Source organism: Mangifera indica, chromosome 3, assembly GCF_011075055.1.
Source record: "Mangifera indica cultivar Alphonso chromosome 3, CATAS_Mindica_2.1, whole genome shotgun sequence".
In the NCBI taxonomy this organism is placed as follows: domain Eukaryota; kingdom Viridiplantae; phylum Streptophyta; class Magnoliopsida; order Sapindales; family Anacardiaceae; genus Mangifera; species Mangifera indica.
Genome location: NC_058139.1, coordinates 3502092 through 3526712, shown reverse-complemented (window position 1 = coordinate 3526712; position 24621 = coordinate 3502092). Strand labels below are relative to the sequence as shown.

At 33.5% G+C, this 24621-nt stretch overlaps 3 protein-coding genes across 3 annotated transcripts; all 3 read right to left on the bottom strand.

The window, feature by feature from the left end:
- Positions 1-1754: 1754 nt before the first annotated feature.
- Positions 1755-21761, bottom strand: LOC123211239 (stemmadenine O-acetyltransferase-like). The gene is made up of 2 exons (XM_044629835.1): positions 20632-21761; positions 1755-2112 (listed from the first exon to the last, which is right to left on the bottom strand). The coding sequence occupies exons 1-2, from the start codon at positions 21717-21719 to the stop codon at positions 1893-1895; spliced, it is 1308 nt and encodes a 435-aa protein (XP_044485770.1). The 5' UTR covers positions 21720-21761; the 3' UTR covers positions 1755-1892.
- Positions 5869-8952, bottom strand: LOC123211241 (glyceraldehyde-3-phosphate dehydrogenase GAPC2, cytosolic-like). Its single transcript, XM_044629837.1, has 12 exons — positions 8817-8952; positions 8694-8717; positions 8490-8590; positions 8285-8400; positions 8061-8160; positions 7555-7701; positions 7395-7452; positions 7207-7304; positions 6831-6973; positions 6584-6667; positions 6324-6413; positions 5869-6194 (listed from the first exon to the last, which is right to left on the bottom strand). Exons 1-12 carry the CDS (start codon positions 8818-8820, stop codon positions 6080-6082), a joined length of 1080 nt encoding a protein of 359 aa, XP_044485772.1. The 5' UTR covers positions 8821-8952; the 3' UTR covers positions 5869-6079.
- Positions 21762-23177: 1416 nt separating the features above from the next.
- Positions 23178-24461, bottom strand: LOC123210797 (stemmadenine O-acetyltransferase-like). Its single transcript, XM_044629276.1, has one exon. It carries the CDS (start codon positions 24459-24461, stop codon positions 23178-23180), a length of 1284 nt encoding a protein of 427 aa, XP_044485211.1.
- Between the last annotated feature and the right edge of the window lie 160 nt (positions 24462-24621).

Sequence of the window (24621 nt, the reverse complement as noted above, 5' to 3'; positions counted from 1 at the left end):
TCGAGTTACTCGTCAGATTTTCTAATAAAAAATTTTAATACAAAACAATATCGTTTTGATCAATATATAGTAAAACGATGTCGTTTTAATAACGAAAAATGAGTTGAACTGAATTCAAACCGAGTTTGAGCTTGACTTTTACAAGCTCGAGCTGAAACTCGAGTTTAATTATATGTGAATTGAGTGAGCTCAAGCTTAAATAAACTCGAATATAACTCGGTTTGAATCTAACCATAGTTAAGGGATATCATACCTATGCATTCTGCCGTTTGTGTCATTTTCACACGGTACTTAAGAATTGGATTCATTTGGAACGGAGTGGGCCAAATTTTGGTGGATTTTCACTAAAGGATCCACACACTTCTGTTCATTTGCCCATTTGGAATGGATTGTGCTGCGCGGATAAATACATCTTCTTCCTTAGAAATCAATCTGAGGGACGTAGAGAAAGATGCGTAGCGTGTGGAATCAGCCGTACACTAATTGGCGATCGTGATTTGACGGATGTTGCAGTTTGATGAGACGTGACGTGAGACTGTGACACTTGTTTTGTCACTGAAACCATGTGAAATACGTGCGTACAACATGAATATTGAAGCGGAATTGGTGGTGAGTGGGCTACAGCCAGCAATGTCACACAGACTTCCATTTCCGCAATAGTGTGGCACTGTACATGCATGTTCAGCTTAATGCTTATCCATCATCACAGTTTTTTTGAAAGGTATAAGCGGAACTAACAGTAGAAGATGATCAAATGATGCTGAAAAGTTAAAAAAGAAAGGACGCCAAATGACTCTTTTCCGCCCGGGTACGTACGGTGAACGACAAATTGCGCTCTTTCCATTTCAAAATTTAAATTCCCATTTGTTATTTATTTTTTATAGTGAAATTGTTTTTGAAATAATAAGCTGCACCGAATACCTAACCATAATGTAATGAATTTAAATTTGGGTTGATTTTAATTTACAATAAAACTATATATATTTGTTTTTGATATATAGTTTGTGTACACAGATGAGATATTATCATATGATTGGATGTTTCTTTATCATATAATGACATATGTTTTAAAATCATCTAATTACATGATGACACATCACTGTATACATAAATTGTGTACCAAAAATGGGTACACATAACATTACTCTTTAATTTATTATGGTTTAACAGCAATTCTAGAACTATCTCAATCTTGGAACACTTTCACGTTCGTTGCAACAATAAACATGTTTTAATTTTTCATGAATTCGATGACACTATTTTACAAACAAATATTCCGAACACCTTTTACATTTTTCACATGTTTTGATCTTTTCGACATTTTCTTACACACACAAAAACAGAAATTCGTAAAAGAATGCGGGGCGTTGTTTTTGGCCAAATTGCGAATTTATGCTTGAGATTCTTGCACATTAGATTATACATACATATGCACACCCAAAATTCTATAGAATTTAACATGCATAACTTTTACAGCATCAAAACATGATAGGGTTATAAAATTATATATATACATTTTTAAATATATAATTATTATATAATTAAATAATTTTAGATTAAAGAGAAAATATCATTCTATCACATAATGACATATAATTTATATTATCCAATTGTATATTGAAAAATATATACACGTAATATTGCTTATACATTATATATAGAACCATGCTACTTCTGTTATCTAATGTACCTGGGCAATATTATAACCAACAACTCTGAATTTTAAGCATTTTATCATTAGAACAAGCACCTTCTTCTACCAAATGATATCTAAAATTAAAAACACTCAAATGGTATTATTTCCCAGTCTGGAAAAAGAAAAAACTCAATTACTTAACTTCATAAAGCTTGCATGCATGCACTTATTGAATAATTGCAATTCAAAGTAAAGGTCAGATTTTGGTTGGTTCGAAAGAAGCGTAAGCCTTGATGCCAGGATCCTGTTCAAATTTGATCGTGTCTTCTTTTGACAAACTAACCCATGCGTCGATTCCATTACCATCAATGTTATCTGTGAGAATGGCTATTTTCTCATTCCTTGCCGCAGAGCTTACCCACATCCACAATGCCTTCCCCCACCCAAAATCTGTTTCGTACCAGGGAAGTCTACACCATGAAGTTATAACAAATGACTTCATTTTTATATTATTCTTTGCCATTTCTTCCACAAACTTACCATCCAGCATCTTTATAGCTTTGTGAAGCTCTCCTGCTATACTGTTACACCCTATTTCAGTCTCCATGTTTGACCAATTTGCCATTGTCATTTGACTCATGCATCCCATACAATCCCCCGCTATTTGTAGCTTCGTTCTGTTTCGCAGATTCACGGGGATGAATCCTACAAAATGTGCTGGCTCTTTAGTCATTACTGTTTTAGCATTCAACATAACCGCGGAAACTGCCTCAAAACATGGTGGACAATCCACTAAGTCTGCAATTTTATCGATCTCTTCTTTTAGAGCGGCTATCTTAGTAGCTTCAAACGTAAACCTCTTTGATATAACGTTCGGGTCCGTCGATGCATATTGACCTTGGAAAAGACTGCTCTTCCTTAATTCTGCTAAATCTGGCGGAGGGAAGAAAGAAGTGCAATCAAATATCACAGTCTTAATTTCCTCATTGTTACTGGGGTTAGCAGACTTAGCCCAGTATTTAACAAAAATTGCCGCGGCTGTTGCATCCGCAACCGGATGATTAAAGCCAACGCCAATTGCAACACTACCGCAAGCAATACAAAAGAAGATCTTAAATTCAGCAATACAAAAGAGGATCTTTAATTGTAAATTTAATTCAGTAATGAAATTTTACTTTACAAAAAATCTTTCAACAATACAAAAGAGGATCTCAAAAAAGGTCAAGGTATCAAAAAAATCAATCAAAACATTGGACAAGGTCTGTCTCTTAGGCATTTTTAGATTAAAAAAAAACCCAACATAAATGTTTCCTCAGATTTTCAATGGAAAACAGAAGATACAATAAAATCTAAAAGAAAGGATAAATGACACTTACAGAGCAGAAATGATGGTACTTTAAATCTCTTTGGCTAACAGATCTTATAAGCAAGGGTCTATAACTTGAAGCACTGGACCTATGCAATGATGGCACTTGACTGTTGCCACTGGTGTTATTCTTCAGACTAGCACTGTTGCTTGAACTCTGAGAATGGCCTAGATCACTCTACCGTAATACAAGAAATGGATAAAGATTAAACAACCAAAATATTTTCTCTAGTTAACTACAACTAGCATGGCAATATCAAGCTACTCATAAAAAATTTGGAAAAATAAAGTCAATGTAAGGATTGCTGATTCATAAGAGAGAAAAAGACAAGCTGATCAAAATTAAATCAAATGTGATGGCAACAATAATTTCACACTGAACATGCGCAACCCTTGAAACATAATAAGATAATAACTTAAAACTTCCTTTACAGCTAGCAATGTATATATAGAGTTTAAAATCAAAGTGATGTTTAAGGACCTAAAAGATATCCATACAGGCATGCACATTCATAGATTGGCACTCAAAAATTCCTAATATTGTCACATTCAATCTCATCCAGTGCTTTTCAGTAGTTTGTTTCTTTCATTCTCATATAACACCATTCAACAATAACGTGACAATAGCTAAAAATTTCATCATGATATATTATAATCAAGCACACTAACAAGTATGTGAAATTATTAGTAACTTCATACAAATGCCAAATGCCAGTGAAAATCTTTGGCTTTCTGTGCATCAAAGATTCTAGATACTAATCAATTTACTTGGAGAGAGAACCCAAAATTCACTTGATAACTTTATGACATGTGGTTTCAAATAAAGCCCAAGCCAAGGTAATAACTAATATATGCCAAATATTAATTAAAACTTGATGATTTCTCAAAACTGGAAATTTCAAGCCGCTGCATGATTGCAATGTATCAGTTCATGAATGTTCAATTAATTTCTTCGAATATATCTGCTAAATGTCAAGCAACACCAAATATTTAGCATCTAGATACAAGATTATCATTCCTGAAAGAGACCACCCTAGAATCGCTAGTCTGATAACGATGCACAGATACCAACCTTCTCCTCGGATTATTATTACTTTCCGGAACTACAGCCAGGTCGTCATCACTGATCTCAGGGAAGCCCGATCCTCTGACAGTATTTACAAACCTTCCTTTGGAAGCCTCATCGGGGAAGAAGTCCTGCCCCGACAGTCGCAGCGAGAATCTACTGAGACTTCTGGAACGACGGTGAGCTGCGGAATTACGATTGGCGGATGAAGAGGAGTCATCGGTGGTGGAGTTTTGGGAGGTCGCAATGGGGGTTCTCTTCATGATGGACTGGAAGGCGGAGGTGGCCATGTACAACAGGCGGAGATTAGAAAATCAGATGGGCAGTAACATAAAATAACTAGGGTTCTTAAATGTAATGATTAGAATCTCAGTGAAGGTACGAGTTAGCAGGGAGATAAAAAAAGGATTAGGTTTTCCTAGGGCTAGAGTGGGCTCGGATCAGTTTGTATATAGCAGAGCTCAAGCTCGTGGAAGTCAAACTCGAACTTGATTTGAGTTCGATTCGGTTTATTTCGAATTTGAGTTTTTAACTATTTCATTATTAAAACGACGTTGTTTTAATACATATTAGTCAAAACGACGTTGTTTTGTAGTAAAATTTTTAATTGAAAATTTTAACTATTAGCTCGAGCTCGATCGAGTTTATATAGGGTTGGCTCATTTTAGACTCATTTGAGCCAAACTAAAGTTCAAACGGGTTCTGTTCAAATCCAACCTAGGTTTTACCCCCAAAGTAGATTGATTGAATTGATTATCTATTTAATCATTTTATTGGTTTATAGTTTGATTTAGATAATCGATTTATCTAATCTATTATCAAATATTTATTATATTTTTTAAATATAAAATATATAATACATATAAAATATAATTTCAAATATATTAATTAAATAATTTAATATTTTATTGCATAATTAAAAAAATTAATTATAAATTATTGATTTTATATAATATTTTTATTTCAATAAATTTATAAATTTGACTAAATTTTAAATAAATTGATATTTTTATATAGATTAGATTCGATTATAAAGCGATTGACAATTCAATTGATCAAACCGAATGATTCAATATGATTTTAAAAATATTGGATTGAATAGATTTTAAACTTAAAAAAAAAAAAAAAAAGTAGATTCTGTATGTGTATAGGTTTAAGTCTCAAGAGCAAAACCTTCTCCTATCTGGTTGAGATTTTGCATGCGGGAGCTGTAAGCTTAGCCCTTATTATTTGCCAATAATTGCAAGTTAGTTATTGTTAATAATGTAGGATGACCAGTTTTGGCAAATCTACTTAAATTTAAATTTTTAATTGAATTATAATATAGTAATAATCATTTAATTGATTTGTCAGATGTAATAATTATGATAAGAAACAATCCAACTCAATTGAAAAAGATCACCCAACGGACGCCTCTACTAACAGATTATCAAGATGTTGATATGTTAGTCATTAAAAGAAAAACACGTGATCTTATCCGAGCAATCAAGCTTTCCTCCTGAATATGCGTTACTATAATTGTTATACATGGGTTAGAATCCTCTAATTCTCGTTATATAGTGATTAGAATCCATTAATTTGTGCTTTGAGAACATTTGCGTCTGGGTGACAATGACATGCCGATTTGTGCTTTGGAGACATGCATTTGGGCCACACGTCCCACCATTTGCCGCTTAATTGAATACCTAAAGGCCATCCACAGCCAGGGTAAGCTTACCAGTCAGGCCTTTTTCAGATAGCGATGAAAGTAGCTAGACGTTTGCCACTTTTCTATCAGCGAATAAGGGAAAGATTATAGAGGACAGTCAAACAACTGGTATTTTATTCCAACTGAACAAAACTACAACACCAATCCCCATGTTTTCAATACTATAAAGCAAACCCCACGTTTTCAAACCAAGCTTTCTCGTGAACAGGAAAAGAGATAAGTAGATAACCCTAACCAAGAGAAGAAACAGGTCGAACTCCTAAATATTGTTTTCAAAACATATTTATGTGAACCCAGCTGTCTCTACTTGAGACGGAAAAGACGCTTCACTGCCTTCAAGCCGGCTGCAGGCATAGATGATGGGCCTGCCGCTTTGTCGATCTTTGACATGTGAACAATCAGATCAACCGCACGTGTGCTGCCACAACACAGAAGACACATTGTCAATGCCATTTTCAAAAGAGCTTATCTTCATATTAGAGATTATCTTGAAAATATTATTTACTCATATACAGCATACAAAGGCCTGGTAAAATTAGAATTTTACCTGGAGCCCCAATCACTGTTGTACCATGCGACAAGCTTCACAGAGTTATTGCCCAGAGCGCCACCAGCGTTGGCATGTACGATACAAGACCTAGATTATCAAATAGATGATAAGTTAACTGATTTGGCTACATTCTCCATGCTTAATCATGGCAAAGAGATAATAAAATCTTAAAAAAGCACTAAAGATACGGTTTGCCTTTGATGCCGTTACCACATCCTGCCGCCAAACCATACAAACAAATAGATGCCCTTTCTTACCTGTTGTCACCAACAGCGACAGTAGAAACCTTATCATCTTCAATGTATCCCAGAATACCCTTTAGTTTTCCCTTAGAAGCCTTCCTGAAGAACAACAAAATAGGCATGAGAAGTAGAATCACAAAGAGGATAATACTAAGCACCCAAAATTGATTAAAAACTACACATATAAGTTAAACTCTAAAATTTTCTGCCAAGGCTTTCACCTTAGCAGATATATATATATAAACAATACATCTGTTCTTACTTGATAGCGGCTTTAATTTCATCATAAGAAGCATTCTTCCCCAGCCTCACTGTGAGGTCAATCACCGAGGCACCGGCAGTGGGCACACGGAAAGCCATTTCAGTCAATTTTCCATCCAGCGAAGCCAACACCTTTGCCACAGCCTACAATACATATATCAATGAAGGAACATCAAACAGTGAAGGTCCAAAAAACAAAAAAGGCTGGGCAATATACAAAATAATACAATTACATTTACATTAAAAAAGAGAGGATAAAAATTTATCTACAGTAATGCTAAGATAATTTAATTACTGATCCTAATTGGTTTACATCATATGCTAGGAATAGGGCAGACACTGATATGATAATCAATGTGAAGTAGAATGCACATTACCTTTACAGCCCCGGTACTGCTAGGAATAATGTTGAATGAAGCAGCCCTGCCACCTCTCCCGTCCTCCGTTGATGGTCCATCAACAGTTTTTTTGGTGCCTAAATCAGAAAAAAGACACATCAAGAACATCCATATGTAAAGCAACCTCTGAGAAATGATAACGAGGAAAGCAATTTTTTCAATTATACCTATGGAGTGGACAGTGGTCATAAAACCCTCAATGATGCCAAACTCACCGCCAATAACCTGCAAGTTAATACAAGAAACAGTCAAATCTCATAAAAACTAATTACCAGAGTAATGCTAACACGAAGCCAATAACACTAAAGGAGTAGAGAAAACACAGACCTTTGCCAGGGGAGCAAGGCAGTTGGTGGTGCAACAGCCATTGGACACAATGTCAAGCTCTGGTTTGTATTCATGCTCATTAACACCAACAACAAACATAGGAGCATCCTTGCTAGGGGCTGAGATGATGACTTTCTTAGCACCGCCCTGATGAAACCAACTTTACTCAGATGGGACCCATAAATTAACAATATAAAAAATGAATCACATGAAAATACAAGGCAGTGGGATAAAAAATTAAAAATGAAAAATTTGATATACCAATCAAGTATCCATTCATTTAGGTCCACATCCAAAACAGTGGCAATAGAACGGCGTGAAAAGGTAAATAATACAGCAGAAATTGATTACTTTTACTAAATTCTAGCATATTGAAAATTTTAAATCATATCATAGTTTCTAAGACAGATATAAACAATTAGCAAAGCCTAAGCATCGCCAGCATCAAACATAACTCAACACAGATATAACAAAAGCGAAAAGTGAAACGCATGTGAAAGACAAACCTTCAAATGGGCAGCAGCCTTTTCCTTGTCAGTAAAGACTCCAGTTGACTCCACAATGTACTCGGCGCCAGTCTCATGCCAAGGGATCTCTTCGGGGTTCCTAAACATTATATATACACAAACGTTTAGCATCTTAACCATAAAACCTCTCGCCCACCTATTTTAATGAATTAGTACTCGAAATAAAGTTTAAATTTACTGATGAGTGGGAAGAAAACCCATACCTAATACCGAATACGGTGACGGGCTTCTCACCAAAGAGAAGAGTCTTGTCATCCTTCACTTTAACTTCATGATGCTTCCATTGACCGTGAACACTGTCATACTTGAACATATATGTCTAAAAAAAAAACACGGAAACACTCAAACAATTGCTAAATTAAAACAAATAAATCTCACATACAAGTAAATTTTTCTTAAAAGAAATACCATGTAATCAGTAGTGATGAATGGATCGTTAACAGCAACCAGCTCAACATCATCCCTCTGCAGGGCAACTCTTGCCACCAACCTTCCGATCCTTCCAAAACCTGTAATTTAAAATCAAACAAAAAACGAAAGGGATCGTATCTAAACCGACAAGATCAAAACATATACCCACTTTATAAGATCAGACAAAGTAAGATCAATTACCGTTGATTCCTATCTTGACCTTTCCTACACAACAAAACAGAAATTCAAATTAATTATAAGTAAATAAAAATACACGAAATTAAAGAAAAAAAGGATCAAAAGAAAACAAAAAAAAAAGTGTACCCATGATTCTGGAGAATCAAGCAAAGATGCGTCACGTAGTGTATCTGACAAATCAGACGTTTTTCAGGTGTTGCTAATGAGTGAAGGGGCTTTCATAGTATATATAGAGGAAGAGAACGGGAGACCGGGACTCCCAGTTGCTGAGCAAGGGTGACATGTAGGATTATGTGATGCGGCGCACACGGAAAACAAGGTTGTTTTGCGGCTCCGTCAGTCATTTGCCGTTAGGAATATCGTCAACAAGTCAAACCTGGGTGATGATTGGTCGACAAATCAAGCCAGGGTGAAGTTTCTATTTTTATTATAAAATGTAGCTTGGTGACGGAGTTAAAACAAACGCAAACACTTCCTTGGTTATAAGAAACGTGTCGGTTTTCTTTCTAATAATGACCCTTAAAAATAATTTCAAACAGTCTTCTCCACTTGCGTAAGAACAAGAAGTTTCTGACGCTCTTCTTCCTTTCCTCCTTTCAACTCTTTGGGTGTGAACAGGGACAGCGTGTGAACAGGGACAGGCCTGCCATACCTTGAGAGGGTAGACCGGTCTGGCCCTCAAATTAAAAAAAAAAAAATCAACTAATTTATTTTAAAAATATTAACTACTTTTTCAATATAAAATATAAGCTTATAGGACCTTATAATATATAATATATATTTTATAATATAATATAATATATATTATAAATATATTAAATTAATATGATATATATTATCAATATAAATTAATATATATTTTTTAAAAATTGATAATATAATAAAAATATATTTTTTTAAAATTTTAAATCTTTAAAATGATAATATATTAATTAGATTTTTTAATTATTTTATTAATTTATTTTTTAAAAATTATATAATATAAAATAATATTTAATATATGATATGAAAAATTAAATTTTTAATATTTAATATAATATGCCATCCGACTTACAGAGATGAGACCATTGGAGACAAATAGAATTCCAAGACTGTTTTTGCTCTAATCAATTTGTCTTGGATGGTAAGGTAACTGAGTCATCTACGCCAAGGGCGGGCCTCCGGTATGGAGGGTAGGCCACCAACTGTTTTTTAAAAATATTATTTTTATTTTAAGTTGAATGTATAATGCAAACAGTATTTTTAAATCCTTGAAATTCTTAATTAACTCTTCATCTTGCAAATATTATTTTCATTATAAAATTTATATAGTATATTCATAAATCAGTGAGTAATTTTTTTATAATTTTTTTCATTTAATAATATTCATATTCTCTCTCTCTCTCTCTCTCTCACACACACACACACACACACACACACACACACACACACACACACATATATATATATATATATATATATATATAAAAGTTGTTTATAGTTGTGCCTCAACCATATCATTTCATTTCCCCACGATTAGATGACTTTTTAAAGGTTTTCACTAATTGATTTATAAACAATAAAAATCTTGAATATAAATCAAGATGGCTTAGTCGTAAATGTCATTTCAAAATAGTTTTGTTTAACTCGAATTTGTTTTAATTGAACTCAAATCAAGTTTCAACCAAAATAGTCAACTTATTTTTTAAACAAAATTAAACTCGAGTTAAATAAAGTTTGACTTTGACTCAATCTAATTTACAAACGAGATAGATAAATTGATTCATTTTGAACTTGGCTAGGGTCTCAATTAAAATTATGTCAATAATGTTGTTTCGTCTATAATTGAGTAAAACAATATCGTTTTGTTAATGAACTATGATATGAATCCAAACAAAATATTTAAATTTTGAAATCAAGTCAAACTATAGTCGAACTATTTTTTATTCAAATTGAAATTAAACTACCTTTAATATCAAGTATTTGGTTCAATAAACTCAAATCGAATTCAAATTAAAGAATATTTGAACTTAACTTGGTTAGTATCCAACCAAATAATGATGGAGTTGGAGGCCCCCTCAGTAAAAATTATGGGTCTACCATTGGGTATGCATGTCACATGGTTTTAGTAACAACAAAACCAATTTTTCAGTATTATATCATATCTAATTAAACACGGAAAAAGGGTTAAATGGACCCGAGGCCTGACCTAAACCCTTTATCAAAGTGCATTTTAAAATAACATGATCTGTTATTATAACGAGTTGTGCTCGATCCAATACAAGATTGTAGTAACGCCTGTAAAACAAAAAACTTCACTGCAAGCCGTCGGTAGTGGCAACCGTTGGGTTAAAATATTTTTTATTTATATTTTCTTTTTTTTTTCTATATAAACCCTCCTCCCTTACTTTATAAGCCATGCATATTCCAACATAATTTTTCAATTTGTCTCTCTCTATTTTTTTTCAGTCTCTTTCTACATTTTCTTTCATTTGATATTTCAAATTCTCTTTACATTTTCTTTGTTCAGTTTTTGAATTTTTTATTTGGTTTTTGATTAAAAATAAATTTAGATAAAATTAATTATTAAAATTTACTAATATAAATTTCTTTTTCAATTAATATAATTGAGAATTATAAATTACAAATCAATCTTCTATATTACATTTTGTTTATATTTTTAAATGATATACAATTCTTTTATATTGTTAATTATCGTATCTAATTAAAGAAAACTCTTTATATGATCGATGACGTTTGATGAATTTGATTTTTCTAACTATATCTTCTTGACTTATCTGATGTTTGAGTTGGAGTGACTATTGATTGCACGCTCCACCAACAAAAAGAACTGATGAACTCGTGTGCATAACCTTTAGACAATGTCACCCCTTTTTTTGGTTGTGTCTATTGTTGCCACCATTCCCTTAATGTCTATTATTAACATAATTTTTATTTTGTTTTTTTAATTTTGTCAATTATTATTTTTCTTTAGAGTATTTTGATAATTAAAAAAACTTAATATATTTTGAATGAAAAATATGTACAAACGATTGAGACGACTTCAATTTGTAAACTTGATTAACCAAAAATGAATGCAATATAAACATTGTAAGAGATATTTTCTACAAGGTCTCTATTACAATTTTTACATTGTACTCATTTTTTGTCAATTGAGTATACAAAAATGAAGTCATTCTAATCGTTTAAACATTTTTTTTTATTTTGAACATATTAACTTTGTTTATTATCAAAATATTCTAAAAATAATAATAATTAACAAAATTCTTATTAGTGAAGTATATGAACAACAGTTATTTTGCCTCAAGTGTCAGATAAATCAAAAAAACATAATTAGAAAAAATAAGTTTATCACGATATCACTGATAAAATAAAATTTTTTTTTTAATTAGATATGATAATTAATAATAGACAATGATTTTATATTATTTAAAAATATAAATAAAATATGATTTGAATAATTGATTTGTAATTTATAATATTTAATTATATTAATTTAAAAGAAAATTTATATGGGTGTGTTTTAATAATTATTTTTTTAATTTATTTTTTAATTAATATAATTAATGGGCTAGCGTGTCGAGGACTTATCACGGTGCGACTCTATAATTGTGTTCCAAACCTTATATTATTTGTGGGCAGACCTGATACTGAGGCTTGTGGCTGTACGGATCTTGGATCCGCACGATCCACAGGCCTGACAGATTGCCCCAAAGCCACTCTGACCCAACCGACGCAGCTCTCCGTTGTGTTTATGTCTGATCAAACAGCGATCACCAATTAATGTACGACTAATTCCTCATTATCAGTCGGCAAGTAATGGGCTGGATCTAGAAGGGATAGTACAGGGCCGCTAGATGATTTTTTGTAAAATTCTCATCAGACCCAAGCCTCGAACCGTAAGAAAAAATAAGAATCTTGTGAGAAAAATAGAATAGAAAAGAAAAAAGAGAACATAAGAGAGAAGAGCAATATTTATGAATAATGCATATGATCTTTCGCACCTCACAGGTGGAGCAACACACCCTTCTTATACATGAGACTGAGGAAAAATTAAAAAAACAAAAATGAAAAAACAAGTCAAAAAAATACATCTCAACCGTTGATTATCAAACATACAATCAGGATGAACATTTTACAACCAACCTCATCATCATTAGATTAATCAAGAACCCTTGAGCCCTGATTCGTATGCCCACAACGTCAATACTGCCACGGACTTGGTGGTGAGTGGTCTACGGCCAGCAGGGTAACATAGATTTCGATTTCCACAACAGACTTGACCCTGTACATGCATGTTCAGCTTAATGGCAATTGATCGGCCTTTTTTTTTTTTTTTTGGGAAAGGAATAAGCAGAACGAACAGTGATAGATTGTTAAACGGTACTGGAAACCCAAAAAAGCAAGCCCAAATGAATATATTCCACCCAAGTTTGATGAAAATTATTAATTCCACTCTCAGTTTAAAAAATTAATTACTCAGATGTCATCACTTTTTTGGTGAGTTTTTTTTTAAAATAATTAGTTGGGTCAAGTACCGAACCTAGTGCATTGAATTTAAATTTGGGTTGGTTCCATCTCTTAGGGTTTGACATCAAAACTAGAACTAGAATTAATTTGTTTCCCTAAAGCTGAAACTTAAACCTCCTTGGTGCCGATTGATTCTTGTAAGGAATTGGCATTGTTATTTTAGTACCTGACGATTTTGGTGTCCAACAATTCCAATTTTAAATGGGTAATTTGCTCATTTTGGAGGGGGAGGGGGAGGAGGAGGGGGAGGGGGTGGGGGTGGGGGGTCAAAAAGATAAATTTTCATGTATTCAAATATACCATTTTACAGGCATATATACCGAACACGTTTACATTTGTCACATTTTTTTAATCATTTCAACATTTTTCATAAACACAAAGACAAATACTGAAATTCGTAATTCTTGACCGAATTGCTAATTTAAGCTCGAGATTCTTGCACAGTAGATTATATGCACGCCCAAAATTCGGTACAATTTCACATGCATAACACGTACAAAATCTTTGAAGTGATAAGGAAAACTAAGCCAAGCTGCAGAGCTGCAACAGAATATCATTAGAACAAGCACGTTCTTCTACCAAATGATATCTAAAATTAAAAACACTCAAATGGTATTATTTCCCAGTCTGGAAAAAGAAAAAACTCAATTACTTAACTTCATAAAGCATGCATGCATGCATGCACTTACTTAATAATTGCAATTCAAAGTAAAAGTCATATTTTGGTTGGTTCGAAAGAAGCATAAGCCTTGATGCCAGGATCCTGTTCGAATTTGATCATGTCTTCTTTTGACAAACCGACCCATGCGTCTATTCCATTACCATCAATGTTATCTATGAGAATGGCGACATTTTCATTCATTACTGCAGAGCTTACCCACATCCACAATGGTTTCCCCCACCCAAAATCTGTTTCGTACCAGGGAAGTCTACACCATGAAGTTATAACAAATGACTTCATTTTAATATTATTCTTTGCCATTTCTTCTACTGGTAAACTTTTCAGGAAATTCATGTATCCTCCAGATGCGTGAAACTCTCTCACAAACTTATCATCCAGCATAGTTATAGCTTCGTGAAGTTCTCGCGCTATACTGTTACACCCAATTTCAGTCTCCATGTTTGACCAATTTACCATTGTCAGTTGAGTCACGCATCCCATACAATCCCCCGGTATTTCTGGCTTCATTCTGTTTCGCAGATTCACAGGGATAAATCCTACAAAATGTGCTGGCTCTTTAGTCATTGCTGTTATAGCATTTAACATAACCGCAGACAGTGCCTCAAAACGTGATGGACGATCCGCTGAGTCTGCGATTTTACCGATTTCTTCTTTTAGAGCGGCTGTCTTGGTAGCTTCAAATGTAAACCTCTTTGATATAACGTTCGGGTCCTTCGATGCATATTCACCTTTGAAAAAACCACTCTTCCTTAATTCTACTAAATCTTGCGGAGGGAAGAAAGAAGTGCAATCAAATATCACATTCTTAATTTCCTCATTGTTGCTGGGGTTAGCAACCTTAGCCCAGTTTTTAACAAAGTTTGCCGCCGCTGTTGCATCCGCAACCCGATGATTAAACCCAACACCGATCGCTACACCACCGCAAGCAAAATAATTGACCTGCACACTTAGATTGACGGGATCACCGATTATCTTTTCATGAATCTTATATGGTAGCAGCTGTTTGATCACATCCTTCTCCGGCCGTCTAAGTATGTCAGACAGCTGGCTGGTTACTTTGGCTTCTATGAAAAGGGCACCATCATCGTTACAATCAACAGTATAATCATCTTTAACGCGCCCTGCAAAAGGGTAATAGTGGGTGAGTATTTCGGAGAGGGAGTTTTTGAGATGGAGAGAAGTTTCGGTGGCATCTTTGCCTGCAGAAGCGTAAAAGAGAATGACGGGGATGTGTATTTCAGGACATAACTGACCAAGAGCAGAAAGCTTATAGTTTCTTAAATGCTCAGTGGTCGGAGAAGATGGCTTGATGGTTTCTCTAGAAATAATTTGGATTTGCATATTGCCGTGCTCAATTGCAAATTTCTTAGCAGAATTTGGTTGATTCAATACAAGCCAGCAAACCCAAAACGCCCATTTATATAGAGGATGAAGAAGATGGCTTGATGATTATTATCATTGCGATGTATAACCAGTTCAATAAATAACAAAATTATAACATTTTAATCATGTAAGATTTGAACAGTAATAAAAGTAGACAATAATTATGTATACCTTCAGTATCCAGAATAAAAGTTTCTATATATAATTACATCCAGAAGATCGTACGGCAGCATATGAAATGGAGCCATTTTAATTTTTCTTATCAAAATTTTATTTGTGGAAGAAAAAGGCTAAAAAAAACATTATTTAGCAGGAGTAGTATTACTTACAAATAATAATATATAATTAAATAATTAAAAATTAAAAATTAAATAATGTTTAATTATATAATAATAAATTATTATTTATATATAAATTTATACATAAAAATTATACATATAATTTTATTGATTTATGATATCAAGATTTATATCTCATAAAGAAGATATTAAGCACGTGTAAATTTATCCAACTTAATTAAGTTTGTAAACAAGTTTTCACATAATCTTCGTATATAATGAGTTGGTCATCAAGAATACATACATACATTTATTCAACCTCGTAAAATTTTGTATGTATTCTTTATTTTAAATTTTATTCAATAATTTTGCAGTTTTTAAGTGTTTTAATACATAATTAGTATAATTTTATCCAATGACCGATCCAAAGGCATAACAAAGAAGGGTTAAAATTGAATAAAATTAGAAATATAAGAGTCAATTAAGAAATCATATAATATAAGAAAAGCTAATATGAAATTTCAAGGATTATTTTGATATTTTAAATATATTAAACTAATAATTTTTTCAAATTAATGGGTATTAAACTATTCTAATTTTTTTATAACAAAAAAAGTAATTCAAAATTTTCAAACCCAAAGAGGGTCAAGTGACCTCCTTTAACCCCTCTGTCGGACCTTGATCTTGTATTTTTCTTTTTTTATCACAACATTTTATGAAAATCTGATGAGTCTAATCAAATATTCTAATTCCCTTAATTTATTTGCTAAATTTTCACTCAGTAATTAATTAATTTTAAGCATGTAAATATAATAATTAATGGAATAATGATTTGTGAATTAAATTAGTGAATTATGAGGAGTGTGTAGTTGTTAGTTGATCACGTATTATTATTATCATATGATGTTGGCGGTTGGTTGTTGGTGGTTGGTTGTTGGTGGTTGGTTGTTTCATCAATTTTTTTCTTATGTTTCCTCAGCCTCTTGATTAAAATGGGGAAATTAATTAAAACAAGCAATTGATTTGCCGCGTAAACTTTTTTTTGTAGTAATTCTTACTTTTTACCTTTTTAAACAAATTATACTTTTCATTCTAAAAATATCTCTCATTTAATTTCTCAGCGTTTGCTGTAATTTTTCACCGATTAATTGCTTACATTTCAGACGATACGTATTAAGATTAAGTTTTCTATAATGAATAAAATCTACAGATGAAAAACAGATTAATTTTTTATAAAATAATTGATTCTTATATACTTTTATAAGAAAATACAAACGGGTACGGAAAGAGGTGAATGAAAATATAAACGGGTGCGTGAAAATACAAATGGGTGAGTGAAAATGTAAAGGGGTGCGTGAAAATACAAACGGATAGTTAAAAATGTGAAGAGGTGCATGAAAATACAAACGGGTGCGTGAAAATGTGAAGGGGTGAGTAAAAATATAAACGGGTGCGTGAAAATACAAACAGGTGCGTGAAAATACAAACGGATACGTAAAATATAAAATGGGTGCGAGAATTATAAAAGGGGTGCATCAAAATAATAAACACAAAACAGGTGTGTAAAAATGTAAAGGGGTACATGAAAATACAAACGCGTGCGTGAAAATATGAAGGGGTGCATAAAAATACAAACGGATGCGTAAAATATAAAAGAGATGCGATAATTATAAAAGGAGTGCGGAAAATATAAAAATGGTGCGGGGGCGGGGTATCTCCCGCACCCCTTTATAATATATATTAATAAAGATTATATTATAAATATATTATATTATATGAATATATAATATATTTATAATATATTATATATTAATATAATATATTTATATATTAAATTATAAATATATTATATATTAATATATATTATAACTCCTGCACCCTTTTTATAATTTCCCCGCACCCTTTCTATAATTTCCGCACCCTTTTTATATTTTACGCACCCGTTTATATTTTCATGCATCCGTTCACATTTTCACGCATCCGTTTGTATTTTTACGCACCCATTTATATTTTTACACACTCGTTTTATGTTCATTATTTTCACGTACCTCTTTTATAATTCCCGCAGCCTTTTTATAATTCTTGCACATTTTCAGAAATTGCCGCACCCTTCCAACACCCGCAATGTTTGCCGCACTCTTCCATGCACCCGTAATACTTTGTTGCACCCTTTCACGCACCCGTACCAGTTTTCAGATTTCTGCACCCCTTTCTGAAATCTCACACCCATTCCCGTACCCCTTTCCAGATTCCTGCACCCCTTTCAGAATTCCCACATCTGCGCCCCTTCCCGCATCCCTTTCAGAATTCCCGCACCCATTCCAGCATCTGCGCCCCTTCCCGTGCCCCTTCCCACACCCCTTTCTAGATTCCTGCACCCCTTTCAGAATTCCCGCACTCTTCCTGCACCCTTAACACTTTCCCACACTTCTTTTGAGAAAACGCACCGTTTATATCAATTATTTTCCATATATATCAATCAATTATAAATTTAATTATTTTATAAATTTATAGATTTTATTTTGATTTTCGATCTGTTTTTCAATTTTATTCATAGATTTACATTTTCAATCTAATCTTAATGAGTATAGTGAAACGTAAGTAATTAACCGGTGAAATACTATGGTAAACGTTAAGAAATTAAACAAGGGTATTCTTGGAATAAAAAATTCAATTTGCTTAAAAAGGTAAAACGTATGAATTGTTACCGAAAAACGTTTAAGCGGAAAAGCAGCTCCCTATTTTAATTAATATCTCATTAATATGTAAGACATTTTATTTTATATATATATATATATATATATATATATATATATATATATATATATATATATATTAAATAAAATAATTAATTAAGAAGAAAAACTAATTTTAGGGGAAACATGTTTCATAATTTAGGAGGATTGGTTGATAATTATTCCTTAATCTGGTGAAATATTTCTTAAACAAAATTCCCCACTCCTCAGTTCTCACCATTAATGTTGTGACTCTTTTCAATAAGAAATGGTGCATTATAATAAGGATTCCGAGTAAAATTATTAAATTATATGGTGATATATTATTTGAATATCTAAATGAGAAATTATAACTCAGTATACATAATCTTATTAAAATCCATATTATTACGTAACTTTTTTTCATTGAAAATAGAGAAAGAGTTGGGTTTTTAAAAATTTACTTTATTACGACATACCAAGATAATATTATTAACTTATTTAGTGTAATTAATACTGTCCAAAAGAGTGGGGTTGCTTGTAAAAAAAAAAGACAGAGAAATAAAATTATAAAAAACTTTGTGACTTCCCAACTGCAATTACATATTTATATTTCTAGCAGCTGGGTGCGCTGATATGCTAGGTACAGTTCCCCTTATTGCAAGAGTGTTAATTTTGAACAACACTCAATGGCTTGGACGGAAGGCAGCGTAAGCAAGAATATCAGGGTGTCGTTCAAATCTATCCATATTCTCCTTGGACAATCCCACCCATGCTTCGAACCGTAAGAAAAATTAAGAATCTTGTGAGAAAAATAGAATAGAAAAGAAAAAAGAGAACATAAGAGAGGAGAGCAATATTTGTGAATAATGCCTTTGATCTTTCATACCTCACAGGTGGAGCAACACACCCTTCTTATACATGAGACTGAGGAGAAATTAAAAAAAGAAAAATGAAAAAACAAGTCAAAAAAAGACATCTCAACCGTTGATTATCAAACATACAATCAGGATGAACATTTTAAAACCAACCTCATCATCATTAGATTAATCAAGAACCCTTGAGCCCTGATTCGTATGGCCACAACGTCAATACTGCCACGGACTTGACGGTGAGTGGTCTACGGCCAGCAGGGTAACATAGATTTCGATTTCCACAACAGACTTGACCCTGTACATCATGTTCAGCTTAATGGCAATTGATCGCTTTTTTTTTTTGGGGGGGGGGGGGGAAGGAATAAGCAGAACGAACAGTGATAGATTATTAAATGGTACTGGAAACCCAAAAAGCAAGCCCAAATGAAAATTTTCCACCCAAGTTTGATGAAAATTATTAATTCCACTCTCAGTTTCAAAAATTAATTACTCAGATGTCATCACTTTTTTGGTGAGTTTTTTTTTTTTTTAAATAGTTAGTTGGGTCAAGTACCGAATCTAGTGCATTGAATTTAAATTTGGGTTGATTCCATTTCTAGGGTTTGACATCAAAACTAGAACTAGAATCAATTTGTTTCCCTAAAGCTGAAACTTAAACCTCCTTGGTGCCGATTGATTCTTGTTAAGGAATTGGCATTGTTATTTTAGTACCTGACGATTTTGGTGTCCAACAATTCCAATTTTAAATGGGTAATTTGCTCATTTTGGAGGGGGAGGGGGAGGGGGAGGGGGAGGGGGTGGGGGGTCAAAAAGATAAATTTTCATGCATTAGAATATACCATTTTACAGACAAATATGCCGAACACGTTTACATTTTTCACATTTTTTTAATCATTTCAACATTTTTCATAAACACAAAGACAAATACTGAAATTCGTAATTCTTGACCGAATTGCTAATTAAAGCTTGAGATTCTTGCACAGTAGATTATATGCACACCCAAAATTCGATACAATTTCACATGCATAACACGTACAAAATCTTTGAAGTGAAAAGGAAAACTAAGCCAAGCTGTAGAGGTGCAACAGAATATCATTAGAACAAGCACGTTCTTCTACCAAATCATATCTAAAATTAAAAACACTCAAATGGTATTATTTCCCAGTCTGGAAAAAGAAAAAACTCAATTACTTAACTTCATAAAGCAAGCATGCATGCATGCATACACTTATTGAATAATTGCAATGTCAAAGTAAAAGTCATATTTTGGTTGGTTCGAAAGAAGCGTAAGCCTTGATGCCAGGATCCTGTTCAAATTTGATCATGTCTTCTTTTGACAAACCAACCCATGCGTCGATTCCATTACCATCAATGTTATCTGTGAGAATGGCTATATTTTCATTCCTTGCCGCAGAGCTTACCCACATCCACAATGGCTTCCCCCACCCAAAATCTGTTTCGTACCAGGGAAGTCTACACCATGAAGTTATAACAAATGACTTCATTTTTATATTATTCTTTGCCATTTCTTCTACTGGTAAACTTTTCACGAAATTCATGTATCCTCCTGATGCGTGAAACTCTCTCACAAACTTATCATCCAGCATCTTTATAGCTTCGTGAAGTTCTCCCGCTATACTGTTGCACCCAATTTCAGTCTCCATGTTTGACCAATTTGCCATTGTCATTTGACTCACGCATCCCATACAATCCCCCGGTATTTCTGGCTTCATTCTGTTTCGCAGATTCACGGGGATAAATCCTACAAAATGTGCTGGCTCTTTAGTCATTCCTGTTATAGCATTCAACATAACCGCAGACACTACCTCAAAACGTGATGGACGATCCACTGAGTCTCCGATTTTACCGATTTCTTCTTTTAGAGCGGCTGTCTTGGTAGCTTCAAATGTAAACCTCTTTGATATAACGTTCGGGTCCTTCGATGCATATTCACCTTTGAAAAAACTACTCTTCCTTAATTCTACTAAATCTTGCGGAGGGAAGAAAGAAGTGCAGTCAAATATCACATTCTTAATTTCCTCGTTGTTGCTGGGGTTAGCAACCTTAGCCCAGTTTTTAACAAAGTTTGCCGCCGCTGTTGCATCCGCAACCCGATGATTAAACCCAACACCGATCGCTACGCCACCGCAAGCAAAATAATTGACCTGCACACTTAGATTGACGGGATCACCGATTATCTTTTCATGAATCTTATATGGTAACAACTGTTTGATCACATCCTTATCCGGCCGTCTAAGTATGTCAGACACCTGACTGGTTACTTTGGCTTCAATGAAAAGGGCACCATCATCGTTACAATCAACAGTATAATCATCTTTGACGCGCCCTGCAAAAGGGTAATAGTGGGTGAGTATTTTCGAGAGGGAGTTTTTGAGATGGAGAGAAGTTTCAGTGGCATCTTTGCCTGCAGAAGAGTAAAAGAGAATGATGGGGAAGTGAACTTCAGGACATAACTGATCAAGAACAGAAAGCTTATAGTTTCTTAAATGGTCAGGGGTCGGAGAAGATGGCTTGATGGTTTCTCTAGAAATAATTTGGATTTGCATATTGCCGTGCTCAATTGCAAATTTCTCAGCAGATTTTGGTTGATTCAATACAAGCCAACAAACCCAAAACGCCCATTTATATACAGGATGAAGAAGATGGCTTGATGATTACTATCATTGCGATGTATAACTAGTTTAATAAGTAACAAAATTATAACATTTTAATCATGTAAGATTTGAACAATAATAAAAATAGACAATAATTATGTATACCTTCAGTATCAAGAATAAAACTTTCTATATATAATTACATCTAGTTAGTAAAGCATATCAAATAGAGCCATTTTAATTTTTCTTATCAAAACTTTATTTGTGGAAGAAAAAGGCCCTTAGTATAATTTTATCCAATCACCGATCCAAAGGCATAATAAAGAAGGGTTAAAATTGAATAAAATTAGAAATACAAGAGTTCAATTAAGAAATGATACAATATAAGAAAAGCTAATATGAAATTTAAAAGATTATTTTGATATTTTAAATATATTAGACTAATAATTTTTTCAAATTAATGGGCATTAAACTATTCTAATTTTTTATAACAAAAACAGTAATTCAAAATTTTCAAACTCAAAGAGAGTCAAGTGACCTCCTTTGACCCTTCTGTCTGGCCTTGATCTTGTCATTTTCTTTTTTTTATCACAACATTTTATGAAAATCTGATGAGTCTAATCAAATATTCTAATTCCCTTAATTTATTTGTTAAATTTTCACTCAGTAATTAATTAGTTTTAAGCATGTAAATATAATAATTACAGGAATAATGATTTGTGAATTAAATTAGTGAATTATGAGGAGTATTTAGTTGTTAGTTGATCACGTATTATTATTATTATCATATGATGTTGGCGGTTGGTAGATGGACACTCGATGATGGTGGTTGGTTGTTTCCATCAATTCTTTTCTCACAATCTTTTTCTTATGTTTCCTCAGCCTCTTGATTAATATGTAAGACATTTTATTTTATTTATTTATATATATATATATATATATATATATATATATTAAATAAAATAATTAATTAAGAAGAAAAACTAATTTTAGGGGAAACATGTTTCATAATTTAGGAGGATTGGTTGATAATTATTCCTTAATCTGGTGAAATATTTCTTAAACAAAATTCCCCACTTCTCAGTTCCCACCATTAATGCTGTGAGACTCATTTCAATAAGAAATGGTGCATTATAATAAGGATTCCGAGTAATATTCTTAACTTATTTAGTTTAGTGATTATAGAATCGATTACTAAATCTGATATTTGACTTATTCAGTGTAATTAATACTGTCCAAAAGGGTAGGGTTGCTCGTAAAAAAAAAAAAAAAAAAAGCATAGAAATAAAATTATAAAAAACTTTGTGACTTCCCAACTGCAATTACATAGTTATATTTCTAGCAGCTGGGTGCGCTGATATGCTAGGTACAGTTCCCCTTATTGCTAGAAGTGTTAATTTTGAACAACACTCAATGGCTTGGACGGAAGGAACCATAAGCAAGAATATCAGGGTGTCTTTGGAATTTATCCATATTCTCCTTGGACAATCCCACCCATGCTTCGATCCCCTTTCCGTCACTCGTGTCCAAGAATATCGCAACTTTGTTAAGTTTCAGAGCCGTGCTTACCCAAATGGGCTTCCCCCACCCAAAATCAGCTTCATAAAATGGAAATCTACACCAACTGCTGAAACCAAATACCTCGATGTTTGAAATCTTTCCGAGTCCTTCAGCTGCATTTTTCATCATATTCAAGTATCCACCACCTCCGTGGAGCTTCCTTATATGCTCATCGGTCATCTTCTTTATGGATTCATGAATTCTTTCTGCCAAATCGTTGTAGCTAGTTGTCTTCTCCATCATCCAGTTTGCCATTGTCAGCTGGTAGATGTTCCCAATACTCTGTGGCGGCAACGGTGGATTCAATCTCTTTCGCAAATTTACAGCAGTCGTTGCCACATGCATTGGCATTGTCTCGTCTCTTTCTCTAGCTATTGCTATCACTGTGCTCCAAATGAGTGCCGATACGGCCTCAACACGTGTTGGATGATCCTGAGTGGAACCAATCCTTCCAATCTTTTCTATCAAAGCAGCTATCTTGGAGCCATCAAACAAGAACCTTTTCATTGCAACGTTTAGTAACACATCATGGTTTTTGCTGATGTTCTCTGAAAAGTTAAAGAGATTTTGGGAAGGGAATAAAGAGGTGCAATCATAAATGGCATCCTCAAAATTAACATTTTCACCACGCGCAATGGCAGCCCAGCTTTTAACAAAATATGCTGCTGCTGAGGCATCGGCAATCACATGCCTAATGCAAACACTCAAGGCCATTCCGCCGCAACCGAAGTAATTGACCTGAACGGCGAGGAGTATCTGATCAGAACTTTCTTCAGGTAGTAGCTGTTGAAGCTGATCAATTTCCGGTTGTTTAAGGACCATGGACATTTCACAATCCACAAAAGCTTCGATAAATATAACACCGCGATCATTGCACTCGATTGAGAAGCCATCTTTGACACGTCCGGCGAATGGATAGAATCCGGCTAATGTTTCCGACAGGGACTTTTTCAGAAGATGAGATGTTTTGGCGGAATCATTAACATCAGTTGGTGAGTAAAAGAGAATAACAGGTGCATAAACAGGAGGAGCTAATTGATCAAAAAGAGAGAGCTTATATATTTTCTGGTGAGGCGGTGTTGGAGAAGAAGGTTGGATCGTTTCTTTTGCGAGGATCTTAATATTCAAGTCCATTTCCTTGGAAGAAATTGGGTAAGTCTCCCTTCCTGATCAAATAGACGGCATCGAGTGGGGCTCTATAATTAACCCAAGCTAGTTTAAACGTTAATCCCGATTACATCAGGTGATTTAATAATCAAAACTGTTGTAAAATATAATTAAAAGCTTTAGATTC